Genomic DNA, 13,068 nt, shown 5'->3' with positions numbered 1-13,068 from the left:
GACTAAAACATCTTTGGCCCAACAAAGATTGGGAAGCTTCAATACATTTTTTATTTAATAGTTATTACATTATAATTTTGCCTATTTGGTAATTATTGGTTTATTCTAGGTTGGATCTCAACATTCCACATTGTTACTCAAGGCTGTTTTATAACTTTTTGATAAACTTGAGAGTTTGAAACTGAGTAGAGTTTTTCACCCATTGGGGTCACAACCACATACCACACATCCGTATTAGTAGGATTTAAGTTTCCATGACAACATATTTAAGTGACATCACAGCATCGAGCAGTTATAGAGGTCTTCTGAGTGGATCAGCTCTCCATTCTTACAGAAGACATCAGGAACAAACTTCAGAGTAAAACAATCTGCTGAGAGAGACACAGTCAGTGAGAACGCATTTTGATGGGCATGGATATCGTGTTTATCATGGAAATGGTGGAGCTCGTGGGCATCGCCCTGGGAGTCATAGGATTAATACTGACCATTGTGATCTGTGCACTCCCCACCTGGAGTGTGACAACCATTATAGCCGGTAACGTTGCCACCACAGAGGTGGTCTGGTACGGCCTGTGGATGAGATGTGTGACCCAAGGCACAGGACAGACACAGTGTGACAACTCCATGTGGCATTGGAGATATAATCTGCAGCCTGCCAGAGCCATGATCCTCACTGCCATCATCCTGGGGGTTCTGGGGGTCATGGTCTCCATGGTCAGAGCCAAGTGCACCAACTGCATCAAAGACAAAACGTCTCAGGCCAAGTTGATAATTATCACTGGAATACTTTTCATCCTGGCTGGAATTCTCATCCTTATAGCTGTGTCCTTGGTAGCCAAACGAATCATCAGCAACTCCTCCAAGTGGATGGAAAGAAAGACTGAGTTGGGGGCCTCGCTGTACTTCGGATGGGTGGCAGCCTCCCTGCTCCTGATTGGAGGGGTCTTACTGTGCATCACTGTGGGAGTCTTTGGATGGACGATGGGAATCTTTGGATGGATAGTCTCCCTAGTGTCCTGTTATATCTCTATAAGTCATTATTATTATATTTGGGACATGAAGAAGGTTCTGATGACGATCACCTCCATCTCCTCCATCCTGGGAACTCTAGGAGTGATGGGATCCATCTTTGGGACCAGGTGCTGCAACTGCATCGAGAGTAACAGGATCAGGGTCAAGGCCAGGTTTATCGTTGGAATATTCTTCATCCTGGCCGGTATCCTGCAGCTCACCACTGAAATTGTGGTTGTCCATTTCTTGATAATGGATGTCCAACGGCAGCTCGCTCATCTCGTCGATTTTATCCTATTCGACCTGGTTTTCTTAGCTGAATTGAGTATGTGGTCCGCCTCCATGCTCCTGATAGGAGGGACCATACTCTGCTGCTCCATATTCAAGAGGACCAGTCAGACTCATCGATGACTCAATCAACCTCCCGCTAACAGCTCTGTCTTCAATAGGTCATAGAGGAGATTATGTCATATTGTGGTGGGATCATAGTCTGGTGTAGCTGCTGCTACTACTACTGCTTTAACAGAGAGGCTGTACTTTCTTTTAATGAATAAAATTGAGGTAATATAATTTTAATTATATAATTGTAATTCTATGATGAAGGAAACTCTGTCCTTTCTGTTCAATGTTTAACAGTCGGAAAGTACCAGATAGGTGTGAAAGCAACATAGTTATTGTTCCACCTTGTCTTTGACACATCAAAGAGGACTTTATGACACATTGTGTTCAAATATTCAGTTAATTTAGAGTGAGAGTAGACGTTCCTGAGGAGACTGCAATGAAGGGACATATTCTGACTGTTTCCTCTCTGATGTCCTATACCAGTATTGATACTTCTCTTTATGTTTCTTTAAAATGGGATGAATTTATTAAGTAGAGAAAGAATTGAATCAGTAGTTGATTGTTTAACCCTGTTAAATATGTTCAAATAAAATAATTGTATCTGACTGCAAAACGTTTCCTGGTTGCTGCTGTGCATTTCCTGTTTATGTTCACTATATCACCAACAAGCCTACAGTCAATGACCGGGACCTTCTAACTGAAACATACAATATATCACAGTGTAGAATTATTTCAAGCCATGTCCATGAAACAGTAATCATTAGTCTATTTAGTCTATTGTACAGATCATTTCAGTCCATGAATCCAACCTTAAAATTATTTATTTCACACTCAAGGGTTTTTCAGCATGTAGATTCAATCTATTGATGTGTACTATGAGGCCAAGTCCTTTTTTCATTGCCCCTCAGAACAGGCTTTGGGGTGTATGGTGAAGTTGCCCCTAATTGCTATACTTGGGTCAGTTTAGAATTTTCCCCACTAATGGTTGCGATAAGGATTGGGTTGAGGGAAGACTAAAACATTTTATTACGTCTTTATCCCAAACTCAGATTGGGAAGCCTTCATTTTCATCTCATCCCTACAACATTTTTAGATAGTTATTACATTATAATTATCCCTATTTGGTAATTATTGGTTTATTCCAGGTTGGATCTCCACATTCTATATTGTTACAACAACGCTGTTTTATGATTATCTGAAAACCTGAGCAGAGTTTTTCACCCATTTGGGTCGCAAACACATCCTGCCCCACATTCGTATTGATAGGATTTATGTTTCCATGACAACATATTTAAGTGACATCACAGCATGGAGTAGTTATAGAGGTCTTCTGAGTGGATCAGCTCTCCATTCTTACAGAAGACCTCAGGAACAAACTTCAGAGTGAACAAATCTGCTGAGCGAGACATAGTCAGGGAGAAAGCATTTTGATGGGCACTTTTAGAATATTTTAAGATAATACACAACGCAGAGGACTAAAGGTCAAGAGGGAATTAACGATCAATGGAAATATACGTTTTTCTGTAATAGGGAATTAATGATTAATGGGTCAGAGACATGGGAGGAATTTCAGTCCGGGACTGATAGCTATATGGCAAGTTCTCATTGGTCCAAATTGAGTCTGAAATGGGATACTTGTTATCTGGGCATTGGCCCAATTATATTTCCAGGAATTCTGGAAATAAAGGTGTACAACTCCATGGGGTATTGGGAACACGTTCTGGAACCTGCCAGAGCCATGATCACCACTGTATTCAATCAATCAATCAATCACATTTATTTATATAGCCCTTCACACATCAGCTGATGTCACAAAGTGCTGTACAGAAACCCAGCCTAAAACCCCAAACAGCAAGCAATGCAAGTGTAGAAGCACGGTGGCTAGGAAAAACTCCCTAGAAAGGCCAGAACCTAGGGAGAAACCTAGAGAGGAACCAGGCTATGAGGGGTAGCCAGTTCTCTTCTGGCTGTGCCGGGTGGAGATTAAAACAGAACATGGCCAAGATGTTCAAATGTTCATAGATGACCAGCAGGGTCAAATAATAATAATCAACAGGGTGCAACAGGTGGTGGTGTAGTCTACGGCTATACGGATATCACTTCCTGTTTCTGGTCACAACTTGCAGACTTGTTTACGTGCTGCTGTGCGTTTTGTTGCCGATCTTACTTTGCTACCTGACTACTTCACGGTTTTTACTTTTTCATTACCGTATATTTTTAGTTTTTCCCTCACTCAACTTTTTTCATTCAACTTTTTCACCCCGGAGGTTTTATCTGGACATGGTTCGTCAGGACTTCAAACAGCTGAAGCTAAGTAACATTAACATGATGCCTTCTAATTGCAGTCGTTGTACTTATAATATACAGGAGAACGATCGCCTTACGGCGAGGATAGCTGTGCTGCAAGCACAGCTTCAGACGCAATCGTTAGGCAAGGGCAATTTCAGTGTAGGAAAGGATGAAACAGCGTCTGTGTCACCAGTAAGTACAGATAGTAACGTTAGTATAAACCCCCTGGCACGGTCCCCGCAGCCGGACAACTTTCTCATGGCTTCTGGAGGGGAACGCTGTAGGAATGCTCAACCGATGTCGCTTATTCAGCCGAAAGAAACTTTCAACCGGTTCTCCCCATTAAGCGAGTCGGAATCGGAGGCCAAAGCTTCTCTGGTCTCTGCTCCTCCCGTTGTGGGGTCTGAGACGCCGAAGCCTCTCACCATTAGCTCTGACAAATTGAAAACCCTAGTCATTGGCGACTCCATTACCCACAGTATTAGACTAAAAACTAATCATCCAGCAATCATACACTGTTTACCAGGGGGCAGGGCTACCGACGTTAAGGCTAATCTAAAGACGGTGCTGGCTAAAGCTAAAACTGGCGAGTGTAGAGAGTATAGAGATATTGTTATCCACGTCGGCACCAACGATGTTAGGATGAAACAGTCAGAGGTCACCAAGCGCAATATAGCTTCAGCGTGTAAATCAGATAGAAAGATGTGTCGGCATCGATTAATTGTCTCTGGCCCCCTCCCAGTTAGGGGGAGTGATGAGCTCTACAGCAGTCTCACAACTCAATCGCTGGTTGAAAACTGTTTTCTGCCCCTCCCAAAAGATAGAATTTGTAGATAATTGGCCCTCTTTCTGGGACTCACCCACAAACAGGACCAAGCCTGGCCTGTTGAGGAGTGACGGACTCCATCCTAGCTGGAGGGGTGCTCTCATCTTATCTACGAACATAGACAGGGCTCTAACTCCTCTAGCTCCACAATGAAATAGGGTGCAGACCAGGCAGCAGACTGTTAGCCAGCCTGCCAGCTTAGTGGAGTCTGCCACTAGCACAGTCGGTGTAGTCAGCTCAGCTATCCCCATTGAGACCGTGTCTGTGCCTCGATCTAGGTTGGGCAAAATTAAAGATGGCGGTGTTCGCTTTAGCAATCTCACTAGTATAAAGACCTCCTCCATCCCTGCCATTATTGACAGAGATTGTGATACCTCACATCTCAAAATAGGACTACTTAATGTTAGATCCCTCACTTCAAAGGCAGTTATAGTCAATTAACTAATCACTGATCATAATCTTGATGTGATTGGCCTGACTGAAACATGGCTTAAGCCTGATGAATTTACTGTGTTAAATGAGGCCTCACCCCCTGGTTACACTAGTGACCATATCCCCCGCGCATCCCGCAAAGGCGGAGGTGTTGCTAACATTTATGATAGCAAATTTAAATTTACCCCAAAAAACCAACAACGACGTTTTCGTCTTTTGAGCTTCTAGTCATGAAATCTATGCAGCCTACTAAATCACTTTTTATAGCTACTGTTTACAGGCCTCCTGGGCCATATGCAGCGTTCCTCACTGAGTTCCCTGAATTCCTATCGGACCTTGTAGTCATCGCAGATAATATTCTAATTTTTGGTGACTTTAATATTCACCCTCTCCAAAAGGCTTTCGGAGCCATCATCGACTCAGTGGGTTTTGTCCAACATGTCTCTGGACCTACTCACTGCCACAGTCATACTCTGGACCTAGTTTTGTCCCATGGAATAAATGTTGTGGATCTTAATGTTTTTCCTCATAATCCTGGACTATAGGACCACCATTTTATTACGTTCGCAATCGCAACAAATAATCTGCTCAGACCCCAACCAAGAAGCATTAAAAGTCGTGCTATAAATTCTCAGACAACCCAAAGATTCCTTGATGCCCTTCCAGACTCCCTCTGCCTACCCAAGGATGTCAGAGGACAAAAATCAGTTAACCACCTAACCAAGGAACTCAATTTAACCTTGCGCAATACCCTAGATGCAGTTGCCCCCCTAAAAACTAAAAACATTTGTCATAAGAAACTAGCTCCCTGGTATACAGAAAATACACGAGCTCTGAAGCAAGCTTCCAGAAAATTGGAACGGAAATGGCGCCACACCAAACTGGAAGTCTTCCGACTAGCTTGGAAAGACAGTACCGTGCAGTATCGAAGAGCCCTCACTGCTGCTCGATCATCCTATTTTTCCAACTTAATTGAGGAAAATAAGAACAATCCGAAATTTCTTTTTGATACTGTCGGAAAGTTAACTAAAAAGCAGCATTCCCCAAGAGAGGATGGCTCTCACTTCAGCAGTGATGGATTCATGAACTTCTGAGGAAAAGATCATGATCATTAGAAAGCAAATTACGGACTCCTCTTTAAATCTGCGTATTCCTCCAAAGCTCCGTTGTCCTGAGTCTGCACAACCCTGCCAGGACCTAGGATCAAGGGAGACACTAAAGTGTTTTAGTACTATATCTCTTGACACAATGATGAAAATAATCATGGCCTCTAAACCTTCAAGCTGCATACTGGACCCTATTCCAACTAAACTACTGAAAGATCTGCTTTCTGTGCTTGGCCCTCCTATGTTGAACATAATAAACGGCTCTCTATCCACCGGATGTGTACCAAACTCACTAAAAGTGGCAGTAATAAAGCCTCTCTTGAAAAAGCCAAATCTTGACCCAGAAATTATAAAAAACTATCGGCCTATATCGAATCTTCCATTCCTCTCAAAAATGTTAGAAAAAGCTGTTGCGCAGCAACTCACTGCCTTCCTGAAGACAAACAATGTACACAAAACGCTTCAGTCTAGTTTTAGACCCCATCATAGCACTGAGACTGCACTTGTGAAGGTGGTAAATTACCTTTTAATGACGTCAGACCGAGGTTCTGCGTCTGTCCTCGTGCTCCTAGATCTTAGTGCTGCTTTTGATACCATCGATCACCCCATTCTTTTGGAGAGATTGGAAACCCAAATTGGTCTACATGGGCAAGTTCTGGCCTGGTTTAGGTCTTATCTGTCGGAAAGATATCAGTTTGTCTCTGTGAATGGTTTGTCCTCTGACAAATCAACTGTAATTTTCGGTGTCCCTCAAGGTTCCGTTTTAGGACCACTATTGTTTTCACTATATATTTTACCTCTTGGGGATGTCATTCAAAAACATAATGTTACATTTCACTGCTATGCGGATGACACACAGCTGTACATTTCAATGAAACATGGCGAAGCCCCAAAATTGCCCTCGCTAGAAGCCTGTGTCTCAGACATAAGGAAGTGGATGGCTGCAAACTTTCTACTCTTAAACTCGGACAAAACAGAGATGCTTGTTCTAGGTCCCAAGAAACAAAGAGATCTTCTGTTGAATCTGACAATTAATCTGGATGGTTGTACAGTCGTCTGAAATAAAACTGTGAAGGACATCGGCGTTACTCTGGACCCTGATCTGTCTTTTGAAGAACATATCAAGGACAGCTTTTTCCATCTATGTAACATTGCAAAAATCAGAAACTTTCTGTCCAAAAATGACGCAGAAAAATTAATCCATGCCTTTGTTACTTCTAGGTTGGACTACTGCAATGCTCTACTTTCCGGCTACCCGGATAAAGCACTAAATAAACTTCAGTTAGTGCTAAATACGGCTGCTAGAATCCTGACTAGAACCAAAAAATTTGATCATATTACTCCAGTGCTAGCCTCCCTACACTGGCTTCCTGTTAAGGCAAGGGCTGATTTCAAGGTTTTACTGCTAACCTACAAAGCATTACATTTGCTTGCTCCTACCTATCTTTCCGATTTGGTCCTGCTGTACATACCTACACGTACGCTACGGTCACAAGACGCGGGCCTCCTAATTGTTCCTAGAATTTCTAAGCAAACAGCTGGAGGCAGGGCTTTCTTCTATAGAGCTCAATTCTTATGGAATAGTCTGCCTACCCATGTGAGAGACGCAGACTCAGTCTCAACCTTTAAGTCTTTACTGAAGACACATCTCTTCAATAGGTCCTGTGATTAACCTGTTATGGATAGGGGGCAGTATTTTCACGGCCTGATAAAAAACGTACCCGATTTAATCTGTTTATTACTCCTGCCCAGAAACTAGAATATGCATATAAGTGTTTGATTTGGATAGAAAACACCCTAAAGTTTCTAAAACTGTTTGAATGGTGTCTGTGAGTATAACAGAACTCATATGGCAGGCCAAAACCTGAGAAGATTCCAAACAGCAAGTGCCCTTTCTGACCATTTCTTGGCCTTCTTTAGCCTCTTTATTGAAAACAGAGGATCTCTGCTGTAACATGACACTTTCTAAGGCTCCCATAGGCTCTCAGAAGGCGCCAGAACGTTGAATGATGACTCTGCAGTCCCTGGCTGAAAAACAGTAGCGCATTTGGATAGTGGTCGATCTGAGAACAATGAGATGGGTGCGCGCATGCACGTGAAGAGTCCATTTTACATTTTCAGGCTTTGAATGAAAACGACGTCTCCCGGTCAGAATATTATCGCTATTATACGAGAAAAATCACATAAAAATTGATTTTAAACAGCGTTTGACATGCTTCGAAGTACGGTAATGGAATATTTTGTAATTTTTGTCACGATATGCGCCGGCGCGTCACCCTTCGTTACCCTTCGGATAGTGTCTTGAACGCACGAACAAAACGCCGCTATTTGGATATAACTATGGATTATTTGGAACCAAACCAACATTTGTTGTTGAAGTAGAAGTCCTGGGAGTGCATTCTGACGAAGAACAGCAAAGGTAATCCAATTTTTCTTATAGTAAATCTGAGTCTGGTGAGTACCAAACTTGGTGGCTGTCAAAATAGCTAGCCTGTGATGGCCGGGCTATCTACTCAGAATATTGCAAAATGTGCTTTCACCAAAAAGCTATTTTAAAATCGGACACCGCGATTGCATAAAGGAGTTCTGTATCTATAATTCTTTAAATAATTGTTATGTTTTTTGTCAACGTTTATCGTGAGTAATTTAGTAAATTCACCGGAAGTGTTGTGGTGGGAATGGTGGGAATGCTAGTTCTGAACGTCACATGCTAATGTAAAAAGCTTGTTTTTGATATAAATATGAACTTGATTGAACAAAACATGCATGTATTGAATAACATAATGTCCTAGGAGTGTCATCTGATGAAGATCATCAAAGGATAGTGCTGCATTTAGCTGTGGCTTTGGTTTTTGTGACATTATATGCTAGCTTGAAAAATGGGTGTCTGATTATTTCTGGCTGGGTACTCTCCTGACATAATCTAATGTTTTGCTTTCGTTGTAAAGCCTTTTTGAAATCGGACAGTGTGGTTAGATAAAGGAGAGTCTTGTCTTTAAAATGGTGTAAAATAGTCATATGTTTGAAAAATGGAAGTTTTCGGATTTTCGAGGAGTATGTAATTCGCGCCACGCCCTATCATTGGATATTGGAGCGGTGTTCCGCTAGCGGAACATCTAGATGTAAGAGGTAAGTGTAGTCTGGCCCAGGGGTGTGAAGGTGAACGGAAAGGCTGGAGCAACGAACCGCCCTTGCTGTCTCTGCCTGGCCGGTTTCCCCTCTTTCCACTGGGATTCTCTGCCTCTACCCCTATTACGGGGGCTGAGTCACTGGCTTACTGGTGTTCTTCCATGCTGTCCCTGGGAGGGGTGCGTCACTTGAGTGGGTTGAGTCACTGACGTGGTCTTCCTGTCTGGGTTGGCGCCCCCCCTTGGGCTGTGCCGTGGCGGAGATCTTTGTGGGCTATACTCTGCCTTGTCCCGGGATGGTATGTTGGTGGTTGGAGATATCCCTCCAGTGGTGTGGAGGCTGTGCTTTGGCAAAGTGGGTGGGGTTATACCCTACCTGTTTGGCCCTGTCCGGGGGTTTCATCAGATGGGGCCACAGTGTCTCTTGACCCCTCCTTTCTCAGCCTCCAGTATTTATGCTGCAGTAGTTTATGTGTCGGGGGGTTAGGGTCAGTCGTTATATCTGGAGTATTTCTCCTGTCTTATCTGGTGTCCTGTGTGAATTTAAGTGTGCTCTTGTAAAGCCCTGGCCATAGAGAGGGGTTTTTTGTTCTTTATTTTGGTTAGGCCAGGGTGTTACATTGGGTGGGCGTTCTATGTTCCTTTTTCTATGTTTTGGTATTTCTTTGTTTTGGGCCATGTGTGTGGCCCCCAATCAGGCACAGCTGAAGCTCGTTGCTGCTGATTGGGAGTCACACATAAGGAGCATGTTTTTCCTTTGGGTTTTGTGGGTAATTGTTTCTGTTTAGAGTATTTTCCTAACAGGACTGTTTGCTGTCGTTTTTGTTCATTTTGTAGTGTTCTCTTGTTTATTTGAATTAAAATTCTAATGATGAACACATCCTCTGCTGCACTTTGGTTCCCTCTTACAGACAGCCGTTACAGCTCTCTCTAATTGTCTCTTTTTCTTTCTTTCTTTCTTTCTTTCTTTCTTTCTTTCTTTCTTTCTTTCTTTCTTTCTTTCTTTCTTTCTTTCTTTCTTTCTTTCTTTCTTTCTTTCTTTCTTTCTTTCTTTCTTTCTTTCTTTCTTTCTCTCTCTCGGAGGAGCTGAGCCCTAGGACCATGCCTCAGGACTACCTGGCTTGATGACTCTTTGCTGTCCCCAGTCCACCTGGCCGTGCTGCTGCTCCAGTTTCAACTGTTCTGCCTGCGGCTATGGAACCCTGACCTGTTCACCGGACGTGCTACCTGTCCCAGACCTGCTGTTTTCAACTCTTTAGAGACAGCAGGACCGGTAGAGATACTCTGAATGATCGGCTATGAAAAGCAAACTGACAGCTCTTTGGTCTTGGCCATAGTGGAGTTTGGAGTGTGACTGTTTGAGGGTGTGGACAGGTGTCTTTTATACTGATAACAAGATCAAACAGGTGCCATTTCCTCTATGGGCTAGGTGGGACGCTACTCAACAGCCAGTGTAATCCCGTGGCGCGATATTCAAAAACCTCAAAAATGCAAAAACTTCAATTTCTCAAACATATGACTATTTTACACCATTTTAAAGACAAGACTCTCGTTAATCTAACCACACTGTCCGATTTCAAAAAGGCTTTACAACGAAAGCAAAACATTAGATTATGTCAGCAGAGTACCCAGCCAGAAATAATCAGACACCCATTTTTCAAGCTAGCATATAATGTCACATAAACCCAAACCACAGCTAAATGCAGCACTAACCTTTGATGATCTTCATCAGATGACAACCCTAGGACATTATGTTATACAATACATGCATGTTTTGTTCAATCAAGTTCATATTTATATAAAAAAAACAGCTTTTTTCATTAGCATGTGACTAGCATGTGACTAGCATTCCCACCGAACACTGCCGGTGAATTTACTAAATTACTCACGATAAACGTTCACAAAAAGCATAACAATTATTTTAAGAATTATAGATACAGAACTCCTCTATGCACTCGATATGTCCGATTTTAAAATAGCTTTTCGGTGAAAGCACATTTTGCAATATTCTCAGTAGATAGCCCGGCATCACAGGGCTAGCTATTTAGACACCCAGCAAGTTTAGCACTCACCAAAGTCAGATTTACTATAAGAAAAATGTTATTACCTTTGGTGTTCTTCGTCAGAATGCACTCCCAGGACTTCTACTTCAATAACAAATGTTGGTTTGGTCCCAAATAATCCATAGTTATATCCAAACAGCGGCATTTTGTTCGTGCGTTCAAGACACTATCCGAAAGGGTAAATAAGGGTGACGAGCATGGCGCATTTCGCGACAAAAAAATTCTAAATATTCCATTACCGTACTTCAAAGCATGTCAACCGCTCTTTAAAATCAATTTTTATGCCATTTTTCTCGTAAAAAAGCGATAATATTCCGACCGGGAATCTGCGTTTAGGTAAACAGACGAAAGAAAATAAAGCATGGGGTCGACTCGGGCACGCGCCTAAGCCCATAGTACTCTGATCGGCCACTTGCCAAACGCGATAATGTGTTTCAGCCAGAGGCTTCCTCGATATCATTCAGCTTTTTCCCGGGCTCTGAGAGCCTATGGGAGCCGTAGGAAGTGTCACGTTATAGCAAAGATCCTCCGTCTTCAATAAAAAGTGCCAAGATGAACAACAACTTGTCAGACAGGCCACTTCCTGCATGGAATCTTCTCAGGTTTTGGCCTGCCATATGAGTTCTGTTATACTCACCGACACCATTCAAACAGTTTTAGAAACTTTAGGGTGTTTTCTATCCAAAGGCAATAATTATATGCATATTCTAGTTACTGGGCAGGAGTAGTAACCAGATTAAATCGGGTACGTTTTTTATCCGGCCGTGTCAATACTGCCCCCTAGCCCTAACATTTTAATACAGGTAACGAGTGGAGGACAGAGGAGCCTCTTAAAGAAGAAGTTACAGGTCTGTGAGAGCCAGAAATCTTGCTTGTTTGTAGGTGACTAAATACTTATTTTCCACCATCATTTGCAAATAAATTCATAAAAAATCCTACAATGTGTTTTTCTGGATTTTTTTTCTCATTTTGTCTTGTCATAGTTGAAGTGTACCTATGATGAAAATTACAGGCCTCTCTCATCTTTTTAAGTGGGAGAACTTGCACAATTGGTGGCTGACTAAATACTTTTTTGCCCCACTGTATGTGACTTCTGAAGGTAATTGGTTGCACCAGAGCGTATTTAGGGGCTTCATTGCAAAGTGGGAATGCAAATTCACCCACCACTTTTCAGTTTTTTATTCTTTAGAATTTTTTTAATCAAGTTATTTTTTTCATTTCACTTCAACAATTTGGACTATTTTGTGTATGTCCATTACATGATATCCAAATAAAAATCAATTTAAATTACAGGTTGTAATGCATCAAAATAGGAAAAACGCCAAGGGGGTGAATACTTTTGCAAGGCACTGTGTATGTATTTCTATGATGAAACATCTATCCTTTCTGTTCAATGTTACACAATTGGAAAGGACCAGATAGGTGTGAAAGCAACATCGTTAATGTTCCATCTTGTCTTTAACACACCAAAGAGGAGCTTATGTCATATTGTGTTCAAATATTCAGTTAATTTAGACCGTGAGGAGAAGTTCCTGAGGAGACTGCAATTAAGGGAAATATTCTCACTGTTTTGCTCTCTGATTTCCTATACCAGTATTGATTCTTCTCTTTATGTTTCTTTAAAATGGGATGAGTTTAATTCGAGAAATAATTGAATCAGAAGTTGAATGTTTAACCCTGTTGAAGATGTTCAAATAAAATAATTGTATCTGACCGCAAAGCGTTTTGTCACAGCTGTCTTCAGAAATGGACCAAAATGCAGCAGAGTTAGTATTCATCCTTCAATTTAATTAGAACGAACACTATACAAGCACAAAAACAAGGAAACTGACAGCCAACAGTCCTGTCAGGTGCAACCACACTAAACAAGA

At 42.0% G+C, this 13,068-nt stretch overlaps 1 protein-coding gene across 1 annotated transcript; it reads left to right on the top strand.

Moving 5' to 3' along the window:
• The first annotated feature begins 347 nt into the window (after window positions 1-347).
• Window positions 348-1,953, top strand: LOC106563777 (claudin-4-like). Its single transcript, XM_014129629.3, has one exon. The coding sequence runs from the start codon at window positions 406-408 to the stop codon at window positions 1,420-1,422; it is 1,017 nt and encodes a 338-aa protein (XP_013985104.3). The 5' UTR covers window positions 348-405; the 3' UTR covers window positions 1,423-1,953.
• The last annotated feature ends 11,115 nt before the right edge of the window (window positions 1,954-13,068 follow it).

Source organism: Salmo salar, chromosome 11 (assembly GCF_965601325.2).
Source record: "Salmo salar chromosome 11, fSalSal1, whole genome shotgun sequence".
In the NCBI taxonomy this organism is placed as follows: Eukaryota; Metazoa; Chordata; class Actinopteri; order Salmoniformes; family Salmonidae; genus Salmo; species Salmo salar.
This window is presented reverse-complemented; position numbering and strand designations above follow the sequence as displayed.